General features: G+C 38.4%; 3 protein-coding genes across 3 annotated transcripts; 1 reads left to right on the top strand and 2 right to left on the bottom strand.

Moving 5' to 3' along the window:
• Positions 1-509: 509 nt before the first annotated feature.
• nr0b2b (nuclear receptor subfamily 0, group B, member 2b) lies at positions 510-4642 on the top strand (the record flags this gene model as incomplete). Its single annotated transcript, XM_082185598.1, has 2 exons — positions 510-1002; positions 4154-4642. 2 exons carry the CDS (start codon positions 510-512, stop codon positions 4408-4410), a joined length of 750 nt encoding a protein of 249 aa, XP_082041724.1. The 3' UTR covers positions 4411-4642.
• A 4383-nt stretch (positions 4643-9025) lies between these two features.
• On the bottom strand, positions 9026-17200 carry kdf1b (keratinocyte differentiation factor 1b). The gene is made up of 4 exons (XM_082186781.1): positions 16947-17200; positions 15278-16214; positions 14802-14870; positions 9026-10405 (listed from the first exon to the last, which is right to left on the bottom strand). Exons 2-4 carry the CDS (start codon positions 16134-16136, stop codon positions 10326-10328), a joined length of 1008 nt encoding a protein of 335 aa, XP_082042907.1. The 5' UTR covers positions 16137-16214; positions 16947-17200; the 3' UTR covers positions 9026-10325.
• A 534-nt stretch (positions 17201-17734) lies between these two features.
• Positions 17735-21022, bottom strand: LOC309511488 (uncharacterized protein). The gene is made up of 5 exons (XM_082186728.1): positions 20883-21022; positions 20710-20762; positions 18926-20632; positions 18679-18835; positions 17735-17963 (listed from the first exon to the last, which is right to left on the bottom strand). Exons 1-4 carry the CDS (start codon positions 20903-20905, stop codon positions 18744-18746), a joined length of 1875 nt encoding a protein of 624 aa, XP_082042854.1. The 5' UTR covers positions 20906-21022; the 3' UTR covers positions 17735-17963; positions 18679-18743.
• Positions 21023-22208: the final 1186 nt, after the last annotated feature.

Genomic DNA, 22208 nt, shown 5'->3' with positions numbered 1-22208 from the left:
CTTGAAGGAACATAGTCAGAAGTCCCTTCATTTAAAATAAAGGCAGATGTTAAAGAATAATGAATACTAATATAATATAAACCTCAAAGAAATTGCAGTGACATTATGAAAATGCAGTGACATTCTTATGCAGACAATACTGAACGTTGGGCCCAAACTCAAGACCAAAGCCAAGATAATATAAGATAATATTTAAGTCCTTGGTGACTTGGTACAGGCTGAGTTAATGACAGTTAAACATGATAAATGTCATTAACCCCTTTCCTCATGCAGACCCACTGCGTGAACCTTACCGTCTCCACGTGGAGCAGACCTTTTCCTTGAAAGTAAATAGGCTAGCTAGGTCTGTCTGATGTGTAAGGGTCAGAAAGGTCAAGGCTGAATATTAGTCACATGCTAAAGGAGATGCTATAAATAAGCCTTTGAGGATTCAAACTGGAGCCATTCAGAAGTGCAGAACAGGACCTGTCGCAACAGCTTCACATTAGTTTGGTATTACATTAGAGGAAATGAAAAAATACGTTAACAAACAGGATCCTCATGGAATTCTCTTCAGCATCCTAAGCCGTAAGCGTGACTTTGCACACTTTAGTTATCCAGAGACACACCGCTGCCACTGTGAGCGATTAGTGTGCTTGAAAAACCCACATACGACCTGTCGTGCTGCCTTTGGGGTCTTGGTAAAAACGATTCACTTCCTGAAGAGTTTACCTTCCTTCCAAAATCTGCAGCTCAACGACCGGCTCGTCCTTCTTCAGAACCGCTGGGTGCCTCTTTTCCTCCTGGGACTTGCACAAGAGCACATGACTTTCGAGGTGTGGGACTTCCCTGCCTCCAGCATCCTTAGAAACATACTGATGAACGGTCAGCAGAAATCAGATGACTGTCCGCCCACCCTGGCAGAAGTGGACAAACTTAAGATGTTCCTAAACAAAGTATGGAGTCTGGACCTGAGTCTAAATGAGTATGCGTATCTCAAGGGTGCAATACTGTTCAGTCAAGGTAAGATTTAAAAAAATTAAAATGTAAGAGCATTATTTGCCAACGCTTTTGAAAATGAAGTGTGCTTAATTGTATTGAATGTGCAGGTGTGTACTTCGTATCTTAACAGTAGCATTTAAAAAAAAAAGTGTAGATCATTTAAAATAAAAGGCCGCTTTAGGCTATATATACTTAGAGTATAGTCTACACTTTCCTGAGTGTTTTTAACAAAAAAAATTATAATAATAATTATTAAAATACTGCAAAACTACCCTTAAAACTAAGTTTCTCTTTCAAATGTATTTATGCTGCCCTGGAAATCCAGAGTTCTCGCGAAAGCACAAGTTGAATTTGCTCAGCGAGTTACTCTGGCGTCCAGTAATGATGCTCATTAAATATGCCCTCATATGGCGAGCTAAACAGAAGACGACAGCGTTGTGACGTCGAAGTCATTAGTAAACATTGTTCGACTTGAACCGGCGCTGCACAGACCGATTGGTGAATGACATCAAAGAACAGGCGAGAGCGAATAGAGAGTAGACGGCTCCTTATGCTTTTGAATTGCTCTCGCGGTACTTTGATGTCATAAACCGATCAGTCTGTGCAGCGCTGGTTCAAGTCGAACAAGCCTATTAGGCATTAAAAGCATGGTAAGTTTTGTGGTTAATATGTATTTACAACAAATATCACTTTAAAACTAACAATAAAAGCATGGTAAGTTTTGTGATTACTGTCCTTTACTACACCCATCACAGTAAAACTAAGGTTACTGAGGTTTAAAGCATGTTTTGTGGTTACTGTCCTTTTACCACACCTATCACAGTAAAACTAAGGTAACTGTGGTAAAAGCATGGTAAGTGTTGTGGTTACTGTGTATTTACAACAAATATAACATTAAAACTACCAATAGTGTGGTAAAAGCATGGTAAGTTTTGTGATTACTGTCCTTTACTACAACCATCACAGTAAAACTAAATTTATTGAGGTTTAAAGCATGTTTTGTGGTTACTGTCCTTTTACCACACCTATCACAGTAAAACTAGGGTTGTGGTAAAATCATTGTAAGTGTTGTGGTTACTGTGCATTTACAATAAGTATCACATTAAAACTACCAATAGTGTGGTAAAAGCATGGTAAGTTTTGTGCTTTTTACTACATTACAGTAAAACTAATGTTACTGCAGAAATCATAGTCGTAATTATCCCGCATTTAAAATTCTAAATATCAAACATGTTTGATAATATTGGGGCGGCACCGATGTGTTAAAATATTTTGTAGTTATGTCGTGAAGTTGAGCCGTGGGTGTAAATCTAATGTAGCCTATATTTGTTCCACTTTCAATCATGCCATGCTGCATTGAAACACCGAATTGTGTGGATATCATTTTTGGCCAAGGTCATATTCCTAGCCTATAATTAAATTAATCTAGCCTGTAGTAATGTTACTTAGTGGGTTTTAGTGAAAGTGACCAGATCGAAGAAGCTAAATCTGGTTAAGTTTTTGATATTGCTCATGTACAGTCAGGAGGATGTGAAAGGTCACAATCTCCACATAATTATTTCAAAGCACAGTGAGACCACTACAATGAAGAATGTAAAGAGCTGTCAAGGAAGACTGATCATTTTGACAGTGAGGATAAACATCACATAGATAAAAATCTAAAGAACTGGATAAGACAATGTTTGCATATAAATCTGTTTGCATGTGAGCCACTTTCATAATTGTGTCAAATCTCTGTTCATTTTGTTCAGTCTCGTTTGGAAAGTCATGTTAACCCTCGTTGTCTGCAGACATTAGTGAAGGTTCAACGGCCACAGTAAGGTTCAGATTATATGCACTTTGTCATTTAAAGCGGCACTGTAATATTTGGCCCTCTAGCGGGTAATAAAGTAAACTGAATGAGTCTTGCATAACATTGTTTTGATTGTGTTTCGGCCCTATGGTTTCGGCTCCTCTGCGCGGATGATCGTATTCGAGGCCTACAACTTATTACGGGCGAATGGAAAAATAAATAACGTTTTTGTTTGTAATTACAACCACACAAATTTTCTCAACAAAGTTTCAGCTTTCAACTAACTTTTCAACGCTGCACAGTGCTCACAACTACGGGTGTCATTTATCAAAGTAAAGACATGGTTGGGAAGATGGATTTTTGCACTCCCGCATTACTCATATTTTGCTGTTTTCTTTTTTTCCCTTCTTTTTTTAATCAAAAAGTTACATTTAAAACTATTCAAATTAAAAATAGTTTCAAAGTGAAGATGAGAATAAATATCCCTTATGCAAAGAATGAATGACCAATATATATATTAATGTATAGGCCTATTGAAAATATACAGAATAATAGGTTATGCAATATATTGAATACATAAGGAATCATAATGTGTGGAATTTTATGTATTTTAAATAATACACTAAATTATTACAGATGTATGTTATGAATTATGGTATTGTTTGTGAATAAATAGCCTACATTTTAACATATATGTACTTATATGCACATTTATATGGAAACATGTGCAATATATTTTTTTAATGATTTTTTAAATTATAATGAGGCAAATATACATTGTGATATATATTACAATTTCTTTTCTTTTTTTTCTATCACACATATTTTCATTTATGAAATGTGTAACTATTCAAACAGTAAAGTTTATGAATATGTGTTCAGCTTTATAGTTTATATGTATCAATATATAGTTATACATGGTCCTTGCATTTATTGCAGTATATTGCACTGGTTTTCCATAATAAATATATAGAAATATATTATGCAATATATATAGAATTATATTTTCCTGTATATTCCTATATATTTTGTTTCATAATGGATAACATTCTTAGTGTTAAAAGTGTCATATTCATAATGTGATGGACTACACCTGTGTTTTTCTCTGGTGTATATAATCTATAATACAAATACTGTAAAAATTCCTATACTCCTAACTCCTAAACTGTGTGGAAAGCCTTCCCAGAAGAGTGGAAGCAGTTATAGCTGCAAAGGGTGGGCCAACTCCATATTAAACCATACGGATTAAGAATGAGATATCATTAAAGTTAATGTGCACGTAAAGGCAGGCGTCCCAAAATTGTGTAGCGTGGATTATCTAAATTGTTTCTGATTATTTTTACATTTAATGTTTGAAATGTGAAAGTGATGACCACTGACTTCCCTCTGTTTCAGATGTTCCTGGCCTGAAGAGTTGGGCAGTAATCGCAGGACTGCAGGAGGAGGCCCAGAGAGCTCTGCACATGCTTATTCTCTGCCATCATCACCCCAGAGATCCCCATACATTCATGGACATGCTGTTTACAGCTAGCACTTTACAGATGGAGGCCCGAAGCCTGGTGACAGAACTGTTTTTCAGACCCATCACTGGCCAGACAGATCTCCAGGAACTCTTCAATGAGATTGTCAACCAGTAGAATAATGTAGAATTACATAATTACATAATCTATGATATACAATCTGGGAGAGTATAACCCTTGTGTGTCTTTTTTCCAAGATGTTTTATTAACCTTTATTTTATTTTATTTTATATTAAAACCCACAAAGTACATCATATAAAGAGAGTTATTGTTGTTGTTTTTGCCTCTTAAAATCATGCAAAACTAAAATGTGTTTAAAAAATACTTTTTTTTACATTTTGTAATCCAAAATTTCTAATAACTATTATTTGTCTCCCCCTATTGGTTGTCGCCTGCATAGCACAAGTTGACATGCACAGTATGTGGCTGTGTTTGAGATGGAACCTACTATTTGAGAGAGAAAAAATAAAAAGTGTGTGAAATGGTATGTACATACAACAATAAAGAGTTTCAACAGTAGGATACTGGTCACATGAGCAGCATGTTTGAATGCCGATCTAATTAAGAGCATTCAATTACTTTATCTAGTCTGTCATCAAGGAATTCTGTGCATGCAGAAAATGTGCATAATTATGTACAGTTTATGAATAGTTGTTGTAAAAATAAATAAATTGCAAATAGTAAAAATAGTCATGCAATATGGTGGTATGCTATTCTGTTCATATCTTGTTCTGATTAGAGCACGAATCTTCACACAAAAGTCTGATGGACTGTGATAACGTTTAAAATTGTAATCATTTAGCAGACTCTTTTATCCAAAGCGACTTACAAATGAGGAGAGCAACAGAAGCAATCAAGCCAACAATAGGCCAACAATATGCAAGTGCTGTGACTAGTCCAAGTTATTTTAGCACAGTACATGTAGCAAGCTTTTTTAATGTTTTAATTTTTTTAATAAATATAGAATAGGAAGTGTTAGTGTAGAGAGGTTAGTGTTCAGGGAATAAGGAGGCGGGAACCTGCGAACGTTCAAACACACTTTAATAAATAAACAAACACAAAACGAAAGTTAAAGCAGCAACGCTCGATACTCCTTCGCCTCCTGACGGCCGGCGATGGCTCCTCCGCTACGGCCTGGCAGCGAGCTCCCCGTTTCCTTGGTCTGCCTGCCCCTCTCCCCATCATGGCGGATGTCAGCAGGCCTGGCACACGGCGGCAACTTCTCCATCCCCTCATGGATGGCAGCCACCCCACCTCGACCCAGGAGCACGGCGGCAAGCTCTTTGTCCCACCTGTTCTTCAATCGCTCCAGCACCACTGCCTCGAGCAGCCACAGGCGGTCACCGCTCCTTCATGCTGCCCGACCTCCTCAGCACCGCAATCCCCCTCAGCAGCGAGGGCTCTCCTTCCTCCCAGGCTTCGGCACCAATGTAGAGAAGATTGTGTTCAGGGAAGAAAAGAGGTGAACATTCAAACAAACACATATAAACAAAACATAACGTAAATAGTCCAGGCCTGGTCATCTCTCCTCCTTTTACGTTCCCGGAGCTCGAAGCCGGTGCAACGCGCAGGTGATGCTAATTAACTCTTGCTCTACTGGCCTCGCACCGTTCCCATGGCTCTTATCACAGTTAGTATTAATGGATCAAGTGTTGACGAAAATATGCGTCTTCGGCGCTTTCTTGAAAATGGCTAAAGATTCAGCAGCTCGGGTTGAATTAGGCAGGTCATTCCACCAGGTAGGAACAGGTGACTTTGTGCCTCTTCGGGATGGTACCACAGGGCGCCATTCACTTACAGAATGCAAGCTCCTGGAGGGCACATAGGTCTGAAGTAATGAGTTTAGGTATAGGGGTGCAGATCCAGTGATTGTTCTGTAGGCAAACATCAGTGCCTTGTGCCTTGAATTTGATACGAATGGCAATTGGCAACCAGTGCAATTTTATGAGGAGTATTGTATGTGCAGAATTCTGTATCAGTTGCAGAGGTTTGACAGTGCTTGCTGGAAGGCATGCCAAGAGAGCATTACAATAGTCCAGTCTGGATAGAACAAGAGCTTGGACAAGGAGTTGTGTAGCATGCTCTGATATGAAGGGCCTGATTCTCATAATGTAGTATAAGGTAAATCTACAGGACCGGGCAGTTGGAGCAATGTGGTCTGTAACTGATTGACAATCACAACTCCAAGGTTTCCTGGCTGTCCTTGATGGAGTTATAGTTGGCGAATCTAGCTGAATGGAGAAGTTGTGGTGTAGTGTTGGGTTGGCTGAGACCACAAGTAGCTCTGTCTTCGCATGGTTTAGTTGAAAGTGGTGGTCCTTCATCCAGCAAGAAATGTCTGTCAGGCAGGCCGAGATGCAAGCACCTACCGTCAGATTATCTGGCTGGAATGAGAGGTAGAGTTGAAAGCACGTAAAGGCTTTTTTTCAGTTCAGAATTGTTACGGATGACATGGAGTGAACGCACCTTCAGGCTACGTCAGAAAGCTGAAAAATGTTTCCGGCGGAGGACCATTCCAAAGTAGGAAGGCATCAAGGCATGTCTAAAACCTGTTAGCTCCACTTCCTGTCTCCTGAGATTCCTTCTTCTGATCAATTTTTAAAGGCTGCATGTGTATCCTTCGCTGCCTTTAATATCCCGCAGCCCTGTGCGTTCCATTCTGTGACAGTTGAGCTTAAAAATATACATGGCATCTGAAAGTTGTGGTTCATGGTCAGTTTGTGAGTAAATGTACTTTTTTAACCAACGTTTTCCACTTTTGATGCAATTTCTATTGAGAAATGAATATTTGTATTAAGTAAATATTTGCTTTGTTTGCTTCATCAAAGCTCTCTCTATTTTGGTGACGATCATTAGGTGGTGTAGTTTCAGTTTCAGCAGGTACCTTTATGCGCAAACACTGCCTGCAAAGTCATTGCCTGATAGGGCAGCGAGGCAAAAAGTAAGCCGCCTATAAGCTTTCAGATGCAGTCTCAATGCATAATTCCAAGTCTGAGGACATGAACAGCTCCAAGTAGATTGTCACGTGTTGTCATCTCGTAATTACGGTTATTACGACATGGTGTGAACACAGAAGAACTAATTTCTCCATTACATTATGTGGTGTGGTATATTTAGAATGATTTTTAGAGCTATATCTTTGTCGTTATCGTCCTTAGTGTGAACAGGCTTTTGGCTTTGGAAAATGTGAAAAATGACTCAGTGCAGCACCTCCTCTCTATTTAGCACTAATATTAAGGAAGTGTTGTTATTTCCCATCAATTACAAGAGCTTGTCAAACCTGTTGCGTTTGTTTGCTGTTAGCAGAGCTGTTTTATTGCCTCTGAGGAGACATAAATCATATCTTCAGGCTTATAGTGCTGCACAAACACACCTTAATTCAACTAATTAAAATGTTCATCACTTATATTATTCATGAACATCATTTTTCTCAGATATGTGTATAAATACACACAAAAAGCATGATGTCTCAGTATTGAACCTGCACTATCAGGTATGACAAGCTTCAGTAGTTTCGATGGTAGCTAAACCATAGATGATTCATAAAACATCAACAGGAACATCCTGGATATAAGAATGTTCGACAAACACTCAAATGACCCTGTTTTCCCCTGCCAGACTCCAAAACCCCCTGGAGGAGGCTTCATTAAACAAGGGTGGGTTGTTGTGAAACTGATACAGCAGCCAGTGTTTAAGGCAAATACACTTGGTGTTATAAGGAAATAAGTCCAAGCCAATAAGATTTTAACTAATCACGCCTGGACTTATTTGATATTGAGCCAATGACAGAAAGAATCAAACACAATCATTTATAAATGATTGACTTTGTGCTTGTTTCACATAAGACAACTTGTTTCACAACTACATAACCAAGACTGTGGTCTATACACGCAGATCCGTAACTCACACTGACTACAGGGTTATTTAAGGTCAGGTGGCTGTGGTTTATGGGCCGCTTGATCGAGGTTAAGAGTCAAGAAAGCGAATGGATTTTCATGAAAGCGCTATAGACACTGTGTGGTCTCCATGGATACGATTTTTAGGCTACCAATGATTAGTGCACAAAACAAAGGAAAATTGTGACTACAAATGTCCATAACATAAGTACAATAGTTAGTATGAAATCAGTCATGATGAAAAATATATCCTTATAATGCTTTTGCAAATAATACAACAGCATATCTCGCAGCTGGCTTTGCGTCTTACGCTAAATTCTTAGATAAACACTTTGGTTTATCAAACAAGGTGGATGACGTATTAAAACAACTCTTCCGTCACACTGACTGATAGTTCAAATATGCATTGTCTTAATGCAGTAAACCCCTATAAAACATTTTTCCATTTATAACTAAATGTCTGAAGGGTTCATAAATACTAATCCAACTGATCACAGACAAGTGTGTTTCCTAAATATCAAAACATAACTTTTACTGCCATTTAACCTTAAGGCAGAAACTGAAAGTCTAATAAATCAAAAAGTGATTCAGTGAATATGCAATGTATGCCAAATGTGATACAAAGAATCAGTTTCAAGTTTTTGTTGAAGCGCTATTCCTCTGCCCTTTCTCCTTAAGCAAATATCACTTTCTGCTTTACAATTTCCTGGTACTCTCTGGGGGTTTTATGGTTTCGGTATATGAAGCGTGCTGTATAGCGGCTTAACTCAAGCATTTCCAAACTGAATGTGACATTGTGTCCTATAAACCATAGTTTAAATGAGTCCTGGCACATGTTGACATGTTTCCGGCATGCATAAGGGATTTATTTTTATTTGCATACTTTACATGCATTACAGTAGGGTGTGAATGCGAGTACAACTGATTTCTGTGTTGAACACAGTGCATTCACCCAATTCTGATGATGTCAGCAGTCTTCACTGAAGGCACATGCAAATGCAAAATATTTTAATTTAGTTAGCGTACAATTTTTACCACGTTTTTGAGCAAAACAAGCATCCTATGAACCATGAAATCAATTTCTTAAAATCCATGTTTACCAAGCAACAAAGATTTTTTTAAATGATCATCACTAAAGCAACCCTAGGGGTCTTACATAAGAGAATGATTTTTCCTAACAAATAACTCTTGCAACAGTGACATTCATATTAAGATATACATTGAATTTAAACAAGTAACCAATTAAATGCTATCCTATACTTCGCGTATGGCAAGTGAAGTGCATATATAGTTTCTTTGTAAATTTAAATAAGCAGGTCCATTTAGCACTCTTCAACATTCATTCATTCCGGCTCAAAGCATTTTGTTTGGTACAACAAACTTCACAAAGTCAAACCTTCACTGAATAGCCAACATTTGACTAATACATTCCTCAACTTAACAAACAAGCAATAGTTCACTATTTATAAAAAACAAACAAAAAAAAACACATCTTTATTTATTAAACCTCATGTTGCTGCACACCCTTCCTTTCTTCAGTGCACCACGAAAGGAGCATTTTTGAAGAATATTCTGGCCAATCTTTGGGGACTCATGACTCGTTCCCTATATTACAAGTCTTCAAAAGCCATTTTTTCTTGTATGTGTATCATTAACAGCATTGTTTTTTTATGTGTTTCATGTAAGAAGGAAAACTGGCATGAGGGTGAATAAATTATGACAAAAAATTTTAATGAACTAACTCTTTAAAAGGCAGAACTGAGTGGAGAGTTAAATCATGCTACAGTATATGCCCATCTGCTGGCTATAAAGAGGTCAGATTGTTTTCTGTTCTTCATTCTCAGGAAGTCAAGCAAATTCATTTGTTGACTTATGTTTTCTGGACAGCAACATTGAGATACTTCACACATCCATCACAAGAGAACAAAGAACAAAAATGTGAAGTAGAAGCATAAATACAACTACCTCTTCAGATATGTTAATATAAAACAGCCCATGAAATCACAATTTTCAGGGGTATACTTCTAAAATCATCCACTGACTCCAAGCCAGAGGACATATTCTTCACAGAGATGAAGTATTCAATGTTTAAGGATGTTTGGAAATAAAAAAGATGTATGATCTGAAGGAAAACTCTCACACCCGTATGCTGCTGGGTAGTAAAGGAGTGTCCGATGTCATCGGCACACCAGTTTCCTGGAAACTCGGAGAGAATGCTGTTTAGAGAGAGAGAGAGAGAGAGAGAGAGAGAGAGAGAGAGAGATTCAAATTAAAGCAAATAAACATGCAATTTTATCTACTCTATCCACAAGAAATAGAATTTTCATTGATCTACCATAAAAGAATACTATAACTTTCCAAACCCGATATATCCACTCCATTGGGGGAAAACACAGACACACACACACACACACACACACACACACACACACACACACACACACACACACACACACACACACACACACACACACACACACACACACACACACACACACACACACACACACACACACACACACACACACACACACACACGGCTTGTTCAGAACTAAATTCTAAATTGTTGTGGCAAGGTAATGTAGAGAAAACAGGATAGAAGACAGGATTTGTGCACAACATGTATTCTCATTGCTTCATAAAATTAACCCTTTCGCACGTACGATCACACCGGTGTGATCAGTCTAGGCTGGTCCCTGGAGCGTACGATCACTCCGGTGTGATCAGTCTAGGCTGGTCCCTGGAGCGTACGATCACACCGGTGTGATCAGTCTAGGCTGGTCCCTGGAGCGTACGATCACTCCGGTGTGATCAGTCTAGGCTGGTCCCTGGAGCGTACGATCACACCGGTGTGATCAGTCTAGGCTGGTCCCTGGAGCGTACGATCACTCCGGTGTGATTAGAACGGTCAGTGCATGACGTGATCAACTGCTAAATTCAAATGTGCTTTCGCGCGTTGGCTGGCGCTGAGCCAGAGACAGGCGTGATCAGAGCTGTCATAAATCACAACTTTTCAGTGTTTTCAACCACATAATGTTTATTTTAGGTTTCAGACATATAAGTACTAAAAAAACAATACATTAGAGTTCGTAAAATACACACTGATGTCAAAGGAAGAGGCAATAATAATCCTTTCCATTATAATTAGTTTTATTCATATCAGATACACATTGTGTAAGTAACTTTAAAGTTTACTCTATTCTTCTCCCAGTTCACCTGTCACTTACTTGTATGTATTTCGGGAGAAGTGGATGAATTAACGTGTTGTAAATCCAACAGATCCGATTCTCTGAACTGCGTCTGCGGCACAAACTAAGATGGCGGCGCCCATCGCGAATACAGCTCAACTAACGCGATCGTTATAAAGGTGTTTAAACAACAAAACACTTCCACATGCATATATTTGACAACCGGAATATCAGATATTTCATGCCATATCTAACAAATTTGTGAATATTCTGAATAAAAAAGGAAAAATGACATAAAAGCAGTTCATCATTCATTCAGCTCTGTTGTTGCTGCGGTGTGTCACGTGACAAGCAATGACGCGTCACCACGGAAACCATAAAGTGACACATTCTAAATAACGGTCGCCTTGAAAAACTCACGCTGGGGGGTCAGCCAGAATATTTTAAACTTACGTGCGAAAGGGTTAAGGTTGAACCACTGTAATCACATGGACTATTTTAACGATGTCTTTACTACATTTCTGGGCCTTCAAGTCGTTATGACGTTACTGTCTATAGAGGGGTCAGAAAGCTCTCGGATTTCATTAAAAAAATCTTAATTTGTGTTCAGAAGATGAATGAAGGTCTTACGGGTTTGGAAACGACATCAGGGTGAGTAATTAATGGCAGAATTTTCATTTTTGGGTGAACAAACCCTTTGAGTACAGTTTACCAAACCTTGTGCTGTTCCTAGCTGTGTCTCTCAGTCACTGCTCTGCATATTGTTTTATTAATCTGTTTATTTTATGATTCTTTCAGGTTTTTGAAGGATTATGGAAGTTATGAACTATACATCCCTTGTGAAAAAAAGAAGTGCGCTTAATTGTATTGAATATGCACTCATAATTTAGATAAATGTCCACTGAAGTGTATTTAAAGAAAGTACATTTTCATTTAAGTAAGGGATAATGTACATCCAGCCGGTGGTTCTCTCAAAATAACCCCCGACAGGATGATGAGGACCCCGACGCGAAGCAGAGGGGTCTTGATCAGCCTGAAGGGGGTTATTTTGAGAGAACCACCGGCTGGATGTACATTATCCCGCTTATTACACGGCTAAGTAAATAATTAGACACAAAATATTGATTTGAGTTGAAATATTTTATGAGGTCTTTAAACGCAAAGCTTCCATGGAGAGAGCAGTTGCTAGGGCGGCAAGACGGCAAAACTAGACGGACATTTAAGAGATACGGTATGCAGTCATTCATATCACTTATTACACAGCATTTCGCCACATAAATAATTATGGGGATAAGATATATTGATTTCAGATTAAACTTGTTTTAAAATCGTACCTGTTTGTATTTCATAATCCAATAGTGTACAAAACAATAGTCACAAAATGGCAGCAGCTTCGTTTGTTTGAATCAAGAGAGAGCGAGTCCACGATACTGGATGGCATAATTAAATAACTGTACACAAAATATGGATTCGACTGAGTTTTAATATTTTATTAGCTCACCAAGCGCAAAACTTCCACGAAGAAAAAACTTTCCTAGCAAGTGTATAGCGCTGCTGACTTCAGTAACCCGGATGAGCCTGTGTTATCAGTTTTCAGCGGTTGTTACCTGGGAATAATTTACCACTGGATGGTGCTATTGACCAATCAGAATCAAGTATTCCACAGAGCCGTGTAATAATTGTAAATAACATGCAATTGAGTGTCCAAAAACATTGTTCACACTCAAGTATATTATTTATTTGTGTATTATTTACATAATAGTAAGTACTCTTTTTTTTTTTTAAATTGGGAAAGTGTACTGAATGGTTGACCTGACAGAAAACACAGCCTGTGAACAAGCTAGCTTAGCATTGCATTTGCATCTCATTTCACATGTGAGGAGGATATTTACATTGCCTGTTTTTTGTTTTGTTTTTGTTTTTTAAGGCTGTTAATTTTTTGAAGGGGACTGTGATTATGTAATTATTAGTGTCTGGCAAAAAAGAAGAGAAAAGAAAAACAGCTAAGTGAAACAGAGGAAATAAAATGATACAATTTAAATGATAAACTATGACATGGCCCTGTCGGCAGAAAACATAAATTCTGAAGTAATAAATGTGTGCTCTTAGAACGACATGCTGAAAGTTATTCTCAACTTCATGTTCCCACAAATGCTTATATAATGGCATAAAGGCAAAAAATCCAGCTATTGCTTGCCAACAATGTAGAGCATGAAAACAACATCAAGCAAAGTGAGAGGGAGGGGTAAACCACCACTGATGAGGAAAAGAGAGACATTCAAATTCAGAGGAGTGTAACCGATCAGATGGCTTCCAGACAAGAGAGCATTGTTTGTGACAATGTGGTTGGTTACATCACAAACCCCTCAAACTCTTTCGCCACACACCCCTCTCCTTCTCCCAGAGCTGATGCAGGCACTCAACAGCCTTTAATTCAGGCAGGGAGAGGCTCACAGCACGGCTATGCTAACACACAGAACCAGCTTGAGCTGCTAGCTAACTAAAATTAGCATGAGGTTAAGCCAAGGTCTTTGCTTAGTTTTATGCAAAACAAATTGTGGGTGAATCTCATGAAAGTCCAGGTCACATTGCCCCCCCCCCAGGACCATTGATTTTTCACACTGCAGTATTATTTTAATGATATTTCATTTAAATTTTCACTACTGTAAATAAAATATTCACATTACTGTAATGTGAAAATAAACATAACAACAATTTATTATTAACATTGTAATGTACACTACCGTTCAAAAGTTTGGGGTTGGTAAGATTTTTTAAAAATGTTTTTAATTGAAGTTGTTCATGCTCAACAAGGATGCATTTATTTGATAATAAAAAGTAATATTGTGAAATATCATTACAATTTAAAATAACAGTTTTCTATGTGAATATATTTTACAATGACATGTATTCCTGTGATGGCAAAACATTTTCAGCATCATTACTCCAGTCTTTAGTTTCATATGATCCTTCAGAAATCATTATAATAGGCTGATTTGCTGCTCAAGAAACATTTCCTATTATTATCAATGTTGAAAACAGTTGTGCTGCTTAATATTTTAATGAAAACAGTGATACATTTTTTCCCTAGGATTCTTAAAAATAGAAAAGCTTTTGTAACATAATAAATGTCTTCACTGTCACTCTTTATTAATTTAATGCATCCTTGCTAAATAAACATATTAATATCTTTTAAAAAAAACAAAGCAACAACAACTTTTGAGCAGTACTGTATTATTGCAATATCAATTCTTAAATTGCATTTATACATCATGTGGTTTATACATCATATACATCAATGCTGACTTTAAAACTGATATTGGGGTGAAATGCATTCTAGAGATATTTTTGCATTGCCGTAATAAGGTTTTTGTGTTGAGAAAAGTCTGTGTAAACAGTTCATAAAATCAAATTCACTACTCACACTGGTTACTGTTGTTGCGTAACTTCCTGGCTTCTATGTCATCGGACCTCTCCATGGAAATCTGCAACTCTAAAGAGAGAATAAAATGGTTTATTTAATTAAGTCGGCATGAAACGGAAGTTGCAATAGTCTTTTCTTCCCTATTATGATGTATATCTGAGTGAAACAGCTTATTTTATCCATCAGGAATTGATTGGATCGTTGTGGTTTGCTATTGCTGTGATCTCATGCGAGTGACATGTTGTCCCGCACCAGTAAACATGAGAGAAGAGATCATTATTATTTTGATTAAAGATTACAAGGGCACATTAATAATAAAAAAAATAATAATGATGTGCATGGATAAATCATTTATAATTCATGGTGACTTTAAAATTTGCTAAATTTGCAGGCCACTGAGAATGAGACGGCGTATATTTCTCAAAGTTCAGGACTAGACATTGAGCAAAAGAAAGAGAAATGTTGTTGCCACTCACTTCCATCACTCATGGAACTGATGCTACTCTTTTGGCTGTTCTTTTTGCTGTTCCAGGTGTCATTGCCGCTGTCCCGCTGCAGCTCCTGTGGACGAATTTGTGGCTTCTTCTTACTCTTGCGCGTACTAATGCGAACAATTTCTCGCACCAGCCTGCACTCGGCCTCCTTCTCCTCCATGTTGTGTTCCTGCACGATATCCGAGATCAGCTGACTGATCTCCCTGGAACGCCGCAGGAACATGGAGTCCGTGGTGCACTTGGCCAGCTCGTTGATCTCAAACTCAGAGAAGACCTCCATAAGCTTCCGGGTGATGAGTGTGTCCACATCTTCTGTCTCGTTGCCATTGATAAAGTCATCTGCCTGTGAGCTACTGAAGTAGACCGGACTGTCCATCTCTAATTTAGAAGTGGAAAACGACACACACTCCTCATCTTCTTCAATGATGGATGTGTCCACCTTGACACCACCAATAAAGATGTCAGGATAGAAGCCATTCTCAACCTGTGGAGGACTTGACAGGTTCTCCACTGGCGCGTTGGGAGGTGAGCTTTCGCTCGAAATGAGACAAGGCAAGCGCCGACATACGCGGTACAATCCACAAGTCAACACGCTACAAAAAAGCTTCCTGCAGCTACCCACGGACGCACAAGGTCCGCACATACACGTCCCCGAAACAGGCTCTTCTTTGGCAGGGAGAAAGCTTACTGTCTCCGGCCCAGTCGTATTTCCATTAGCATCCTTGTTGACTTTGTGCCTCACTCCAATGTGCTGGATCTCAACCTCCACGGGGTCGACAGATCGTTCTCGGTATGGCCCTTCATCAATGGGACCACTGGTCCAGGACGGGGTGCTCTCCATAGGGACAACACTCGGCCCAGACCGTCCTCTGGTGGCTACTTTTTGCAGTTACCTGATGCTGGACTGTGGCCTCAGGGTCTGTTAAAGAAAAAGACACATAAAGGGAGAAAATTTGGAGGGGGAAGAAGGTTTTACCTTACACGTTCAGTCAGTCTCATTAACAAAACTGCAGCATACTGTCCCAAATTTCCTTTAGAAATGTAAACCAACTAGTTTAAAAGCTGTTTTGTGTTTGCTTTCTTGACTGTTGTTGTCATTGTTAATAAGATAGTGAAAGTAAAACGTTCACCTCAACACCATCAACACATAGAATCTAAATGTTCTTAGTGTCACCTAAGCCTTATGAAAGTGAAAAAATTACCCTATAAAAGTAAAAAAAATTATAGGCTATATTTTAAAAAACATGCAAGTTTATTGTAGACTACAGATTTTTGTTCCACTTCTGGAACAATTAAACTTTTAAAAGCAGTCTTAGTCTAAGTAAATATTGAAAACATAATTATGTCCAACTTAAATAAAATACAGATTTAGATCACAGCAGATTAGACAATTGAATCTTTGTAAGGCAGAGTAAATTACATCGATGCACTTTAATATTAATATCCAGGCCGCCATTGATTATTTACAAATTCCGAAAAGATACAAAGTTCACACTGTCCCCAAACAAACATGCCGCATTTTTCTTTAAAAATTCAGTCAAATGAACGATAAGAGGTTTTAGGAGCTAACTAGTATACTGTGTAAAATACTTCAACAACGTCAGAACATCTTGAGTAATATTAACAATACAAACTTTGTTAGTTTACTCACACCATATGGGGGAAATGTCGAAGTCTGACGAGATTCTTCCGGAAGTCCGGAGAGCTCAAAAAGGTTACTCGACTTAGATTTCACTATTACTCCACAAATATACCGCCGGTGTTCATTCAGTCGTCCTCAAACTGTATTAAAAAGAGCAAAAAGTGGAGAATGATTTGACCGGAATGCTCGTCGTACCTGCTTCTATAAACACACAGGCAGATCTCGCAGGCTACCTGATTCTACAGGTACATCAGGACATGGACACTAGTGACGTAATTTGAAAGTCTAACCCATTGTTTCATTGACTGTAAATTAGATCAGAAGTCGTTTGCAACCAAGTGCACGTATATTTGAATTTAAAAAAAAATAAGTTTTAACCTTCGACATATTTTGAATTGGATGGTTAATGTAGGCTACATTTTATGATGAGGTAAGTGAACGCAGCGCTGAGATTTTTTTAACCAACAGATGGCGTCAATGCTCCTCTACAGCGGAGTGGGTTAACTTTTTCTCCTTCTGAAGTAGGACTAGTAGGTAATTTAGGAATATATAGCTACAAGCCTATCTGCAGCCAATTTCACCACATCAAACTCTTTACTTGTATTTCTGCGGTATCTAGAGCCTCCAACAGCAGCTGTGGTGATGCTGTCATTAAACAGCAAGAACATAACGACCAATTTCTTCCATTCATTGTAATACAAGTAGCCTGTTTTAGTCTCTGACAGACAAATATTCAACTCCAAACATGCCTATTCATTTATGAAGTCAAATATCACATTTACAATTTTTGAGAGGATTTGGAAAGCATTAAACAGATTTTGTGAGCATAAAGTTTATTTTAATGAAATGTACAGTCTTCGAAAAGGTGGTGAATCAAGAGTCATAAATGGCCAAGACAGTTTCCTGTGTCCACAGTTTCTATGATCACTGAAGTTTCAGCAACACACTGGATCAGTCCGAGCATCGTAGTCCTTGCAGAGACCAGAGCCTGATGACTGACAGCCTCAAACACACACCTAATCAAGGCTGCAAGAATTTGAAAAACCATTAACGTTGACAATTCACAAATCATGAAAGTATGCGATTTAAAAAAAAAAAAAAAAAAAAATATATATATATATATATATAAAAATATATATATATATATATATCTTTTTTTCAATGCTGTAAGCCATGTTCAAAAAGGTATAGGCTAATAAATTGCTGTACACATTTTCTACACAGATTTTCTGTAGGCTACACGAATACCCCCGATGACCTACTACAGCTGCCCAAAAGTAAAGTATTTTAGTATGCCATGTGGAATACTGTATATTTTATCAATATTGCTGCGGTATTGAGGTGTGAAATTTCAAATACAACACTTGACTAAATTGAAATTGACAGTTTAACTAAATTGGGACATCCATTTGTAAAGTTGGATCTGTAATACATTTCATCGGTTTGAAATGTTAATCGCGTTATACAGTTACACAATTTTTTACTTTTTTTTTTTTTTTAAATAGTGGTCATATGGTATACTGCATTTATGAAGTAAACTACAATCATAATCTGAACATAGCCACAAACATCCTGAATTACAATTAGGAAATGAGACTGCCCACTACATAAAAGCAAAGACAGATTGCTGGGATGCTGTAAACGCTGAAATAACCATCCCACTTTTGGACTACAGTATTGCTTGCAGAGTGCAGATCATTTCCTAGTAAACACCAAAACAGACAGACGCAATTGTACTCACTTTATGACAGACGTAAATAACTGCTTCTAGATGGACAGGTTGACATTCTGGAAGTTGACTAAGTCCTATTTACCAAGACCTGCAGGGCTATTTTGGGTCACTTCACATTTAGGAGCTGTGGAACCCAGCCTGTTAACTTGAGGCTGGTTTTGTTCAGCTGTGGCAGAAGGAACAATGTTATTTTCTGACTGAAAAGCACATTTCAAACATGCAATGAGATTATGATTGCGGTACACTTGGAGCAAACCTTGTCTGTAGTTGCCGGACAGTGTAGGAAAAATCCTTTGGATGGAACCTTGGCCAAACTCACTTGGATTTGCAGTAAGATGCCTAGTGTAATCTGTATTTCCTTGCGATACAGTGAATTGGCTCTGGACTCCTTTGGAACCATGATATTGAGGAGCTGAAGAACCAATAGGCTTATGTACATTTTGACCTGGCATCTGGCCCAGGGAAAATGGATGTAAGGAACTTTGGAAAGCACCACTGCTAACGCCACCAGAAGCCCATTGGTTCTGAAAATTACCAAAGCTGCTTGTGGGTAGTTTATTAAGCCTAACACGGACTGTCTTGATCTCATTAGCTCCAGCAATATTGGGGTTAGTGGCACTGAATCCAAGTTCACTTCTAGAAGGTTTTGAGGGCCTAGAATTTGGGTTGTATGAGGTCCCCTTCACAGAAGAGATGGAAAAGCTAGGATGAATGTTGGGTTTATTGGATTCTGGTCTACTCTGAACAACCGTAGGATCCTGCTTTATCCTGATAGCTCTAGAACTGGCAATTGAGGACTTGGCTACATGTTGAGCCCGACTTTGAGAGGGGTACATGAGCTTATGGTTTTGACTAGGCGGACTATGGAAATTGTAGGTCTGCTGGAATTTGGGGAGAGTAGCTTGAGGTGGTAACTTGTTCTCAGTGCCCAAGAAAGTGCTCATAGAAACATCACCAGAGCTGGCAATTGAAGATGAATCAACATTGTCTCTACAGTCATTTTTGGAAGGTTTTCTTAGCTCAGGACTGGGACTGTATCGAGTACCACTCATTGAGTAGTGAAGAGGTTCATTATATGACTTGCCCTGACTACTAGCAGTCAAATCTCTAGAGGTCTGACTGGCCTGATAGGGGTCAACATGACTGGGAACAGAATCTAGATGCCCACTATAGGCTCTTCCTCCACCCTGAACTACAAAGACTGGCCCTGAGCTAACAACTGAAGACTTGACCTTACTGTACTCTATTCCACTATTAGAGGGCATTCTTGGATTTATACTTGAATACACAGGTGTTCCCTTCAGCAATGGGCCATAACTGCTACTGGCTGTTTGGACTTTGTTAGTACTTTGGCTCCCCCTAGATGAAGTATGCTGATGGGACACCTGACTTGAGCTAGAAGTTAATCCATGATTTGGGTCTGTAATAACTTCAGAGTTGAACTCATGGCCAAATGCATTTTTAGGAGCATTCACTACAAAGAACCTGCTAGATCCAGATGTTCTAGTATATATAGATTCACCTCTAGAGGGTTTTAAGGGCTTAGTTTCAGGTACTTTTGGGGTTCTCATCAAGGTGGACCCACCCTGATATGAAGCAAGCCGGCCACTAGGCTGGACATTTTTGAAGGCATCAGTAGCTGTACGAGAGCCATATTGAACAGAGGGTTGTCCAAAACCTGACAAGTCATATTTTGGAACAGAAGCAGAAGCCTTAAAGTTAAAATTTTCTTGATTGTCACTTTTAGCTGGAGTCTGACAGTCTTTTGAATCAGATTTTATATTTGAGCCTGCAACTGATCTCCCTTTATGATAGTTATAACTTCCACGGGCACCTTGATGGTAAGGCAGGTGAACAGAACTGTAGGCAGGGTCATGCCAACTTCCCATTTGTTTCACCTCAGGGACAATCACTGGGAAAGTACGAGTTGAAACTCTTTGCACATTAGCAGTTGGCATGCTCCCTGTTGAAACAAATAAAAGTAAACAAACTGCAGAAGACTGCAATGTTTCAGATACATCAGAAGTGTGTTAGGCCTACCTTCATAATTCCCCAAACAGGTTACACAAGCAGGAAACAAGGCAAAAAGAACTCTAAAAAAAAACAAAAACAAAAAAACAAGTCAGCTATTTGGTAGAGAAATGTACAGGTTCAGTCAGCTTCAGACCCAACAAAAAAATTGTAATAATAATTTCAGTCAGTTTAGAGCTCACCTTAAGCAGAGTCTAGAACCCATTGTTAAATAAGGCACCACCAGACTAAGTAACCAGCAACTTCTGTTACAATCCCCTCACCTGATAGCTTATGACAAAAGCTCAAAAGGAATCTTTTATACACCCCACTCCTTACCTTCAGCCAATCAGCAATCAAGATACCTGCAAGTTGCAGCTGTTAACAATAATCACATCACTTGAATGATATGAATGATCATATCCCTGTTTTGACTATGCCTGCCAAATAACAAAATATTATTTATTTTATTTAAACAGATAAACTTACCTGAATACGTTACACCAATGGCAATCATGTTTAAGGGTTATATCAGGAGGAAATTGCTGACCACTTTTATTTGTTCTCAATGCGCTTGAACCTATTTACAGGGTTTCTATCCTTTTTGACCTGTGAATTTTCATGTCAGTTATTTCTGATCACTGAATGAGGATTTTAGAAAATCATTAATAAATCAATTCAGACTAATTTGCGAAACTTGCAAACAGGCCAATAACTTCATTAGTTTCCACGACTTTTTCAGAAATGGAAAACATACATTTATCTGCTATTTATAAATTTTCTATGTTTGAAAAAAATATTTTCTAGACTGTGTGATGAATATATATTTTCTAAAGTGCTGCACATACTCATCTGACCATAATTCGTTTTTCATCACTATGAGCTCACATCAATAAAATACAATGCCTTGCCTTTTCCATGTGCTGAACTTGGTAAAGAAAGCAAAGTTGATATCATTTATCACACTTATATGGACAACTAGCATTTTGTGTTAAAGTTCAGATTGTACAATATTCATTGTGTATAATGTACAGTAATGGCCAGGCTCCACATCCACTATATTTTGAAGCGAGTGCTTTCGAAGAAGAACCTTCTAATGCATCAAGCTGAAGTTCTGACATGTGTTCGCAGTATGAGGTTTCATACCTTAAGGAGGTATGAAAGCCATTAATGCAGTCTAATACATAGCCTTCCCTCATGCACACACGCATACACGAACCACTCTGACAATTTCCCATTCCCACCAGTGCACATTTGATAGATAGGGATCATTACTGTCATTCCTGCAGTCAGCAGGAAGGAGAAGCATTCGTCTCCTGCTACCAGGTACTTTAAGAGGTGAGGAGATCTGTCACACCGTCCTACTTTTCCTTGGCATGTCATTTCATCCTTTACATTGTCCCTCATTTATTCCTCCAACCAGGGGTGAAGAGGGAATGTTGGAACTGAGTAATTTCCTATATATTAACAGAATCCCACGAGCTCTTCACCTGCCATTATTGATAGCGATGCGACTGTGTGACCTTTAC

This window comes from Leuciscus leuciscus (genome assembly GCF_965113295.1).
Source record: "Leuciscus leuciscus genome assembly, chromosome: 12".
Lineage (NCBI taxonomy): Eukaryota > Metazoa > Chordata > Actinopteri > Cypriniformes > Leuciscidae > Leuciscus > Leuciscus leuciscus.
The sequence above is the reverse complement of the archived record's forward strand: the minus strand, read 5'-3'. Positions and strand labels throughout refer to the sequence as shown.

Coding starts and splice junctions, on each gene's coding strand:
- kdf1b (XM_082186781.1), bottom strand. CDS start 16,136: ATGGAGAGCACCCCGTCCTGGACCAGTGGTCCCATTGATGAAGGGCCA. Junction 14,871..15,277: donor CAGTTCCATGAGTGATGGAA/GTGAGTGGCAAC, acceptor TTCTCTCTTTAG/AGTTGCAGATTTCCATGGAG. Junction 10,406..14,801: donor ACGCAACAACAGTAACCAGT/GTGAGTAGTGAA, acceptor CTCTCTAAACAG/CATTCTCTCCGAGTTTCCAG.
- LOC309511488 (XM_082186728.1), bottom strand. CDS start 20,905: ATGGGTTCTAGACTCTGCTTAAG. Junction 20,763..20,882: donor GGTTCTAGACTCTGCTTAAG/GTGAGCTCTAAA, acceptor GTTTTTTTTTAG/AGTTCTTTTTGCCTTGTTTC. Junction 18,836..18,925: donor GTCCGGCAACTACAGACAAG/GTTTGCTCCAAG, acceptor CTTCTGCCACAG/CTGAACAAAACCAGCCTCAA.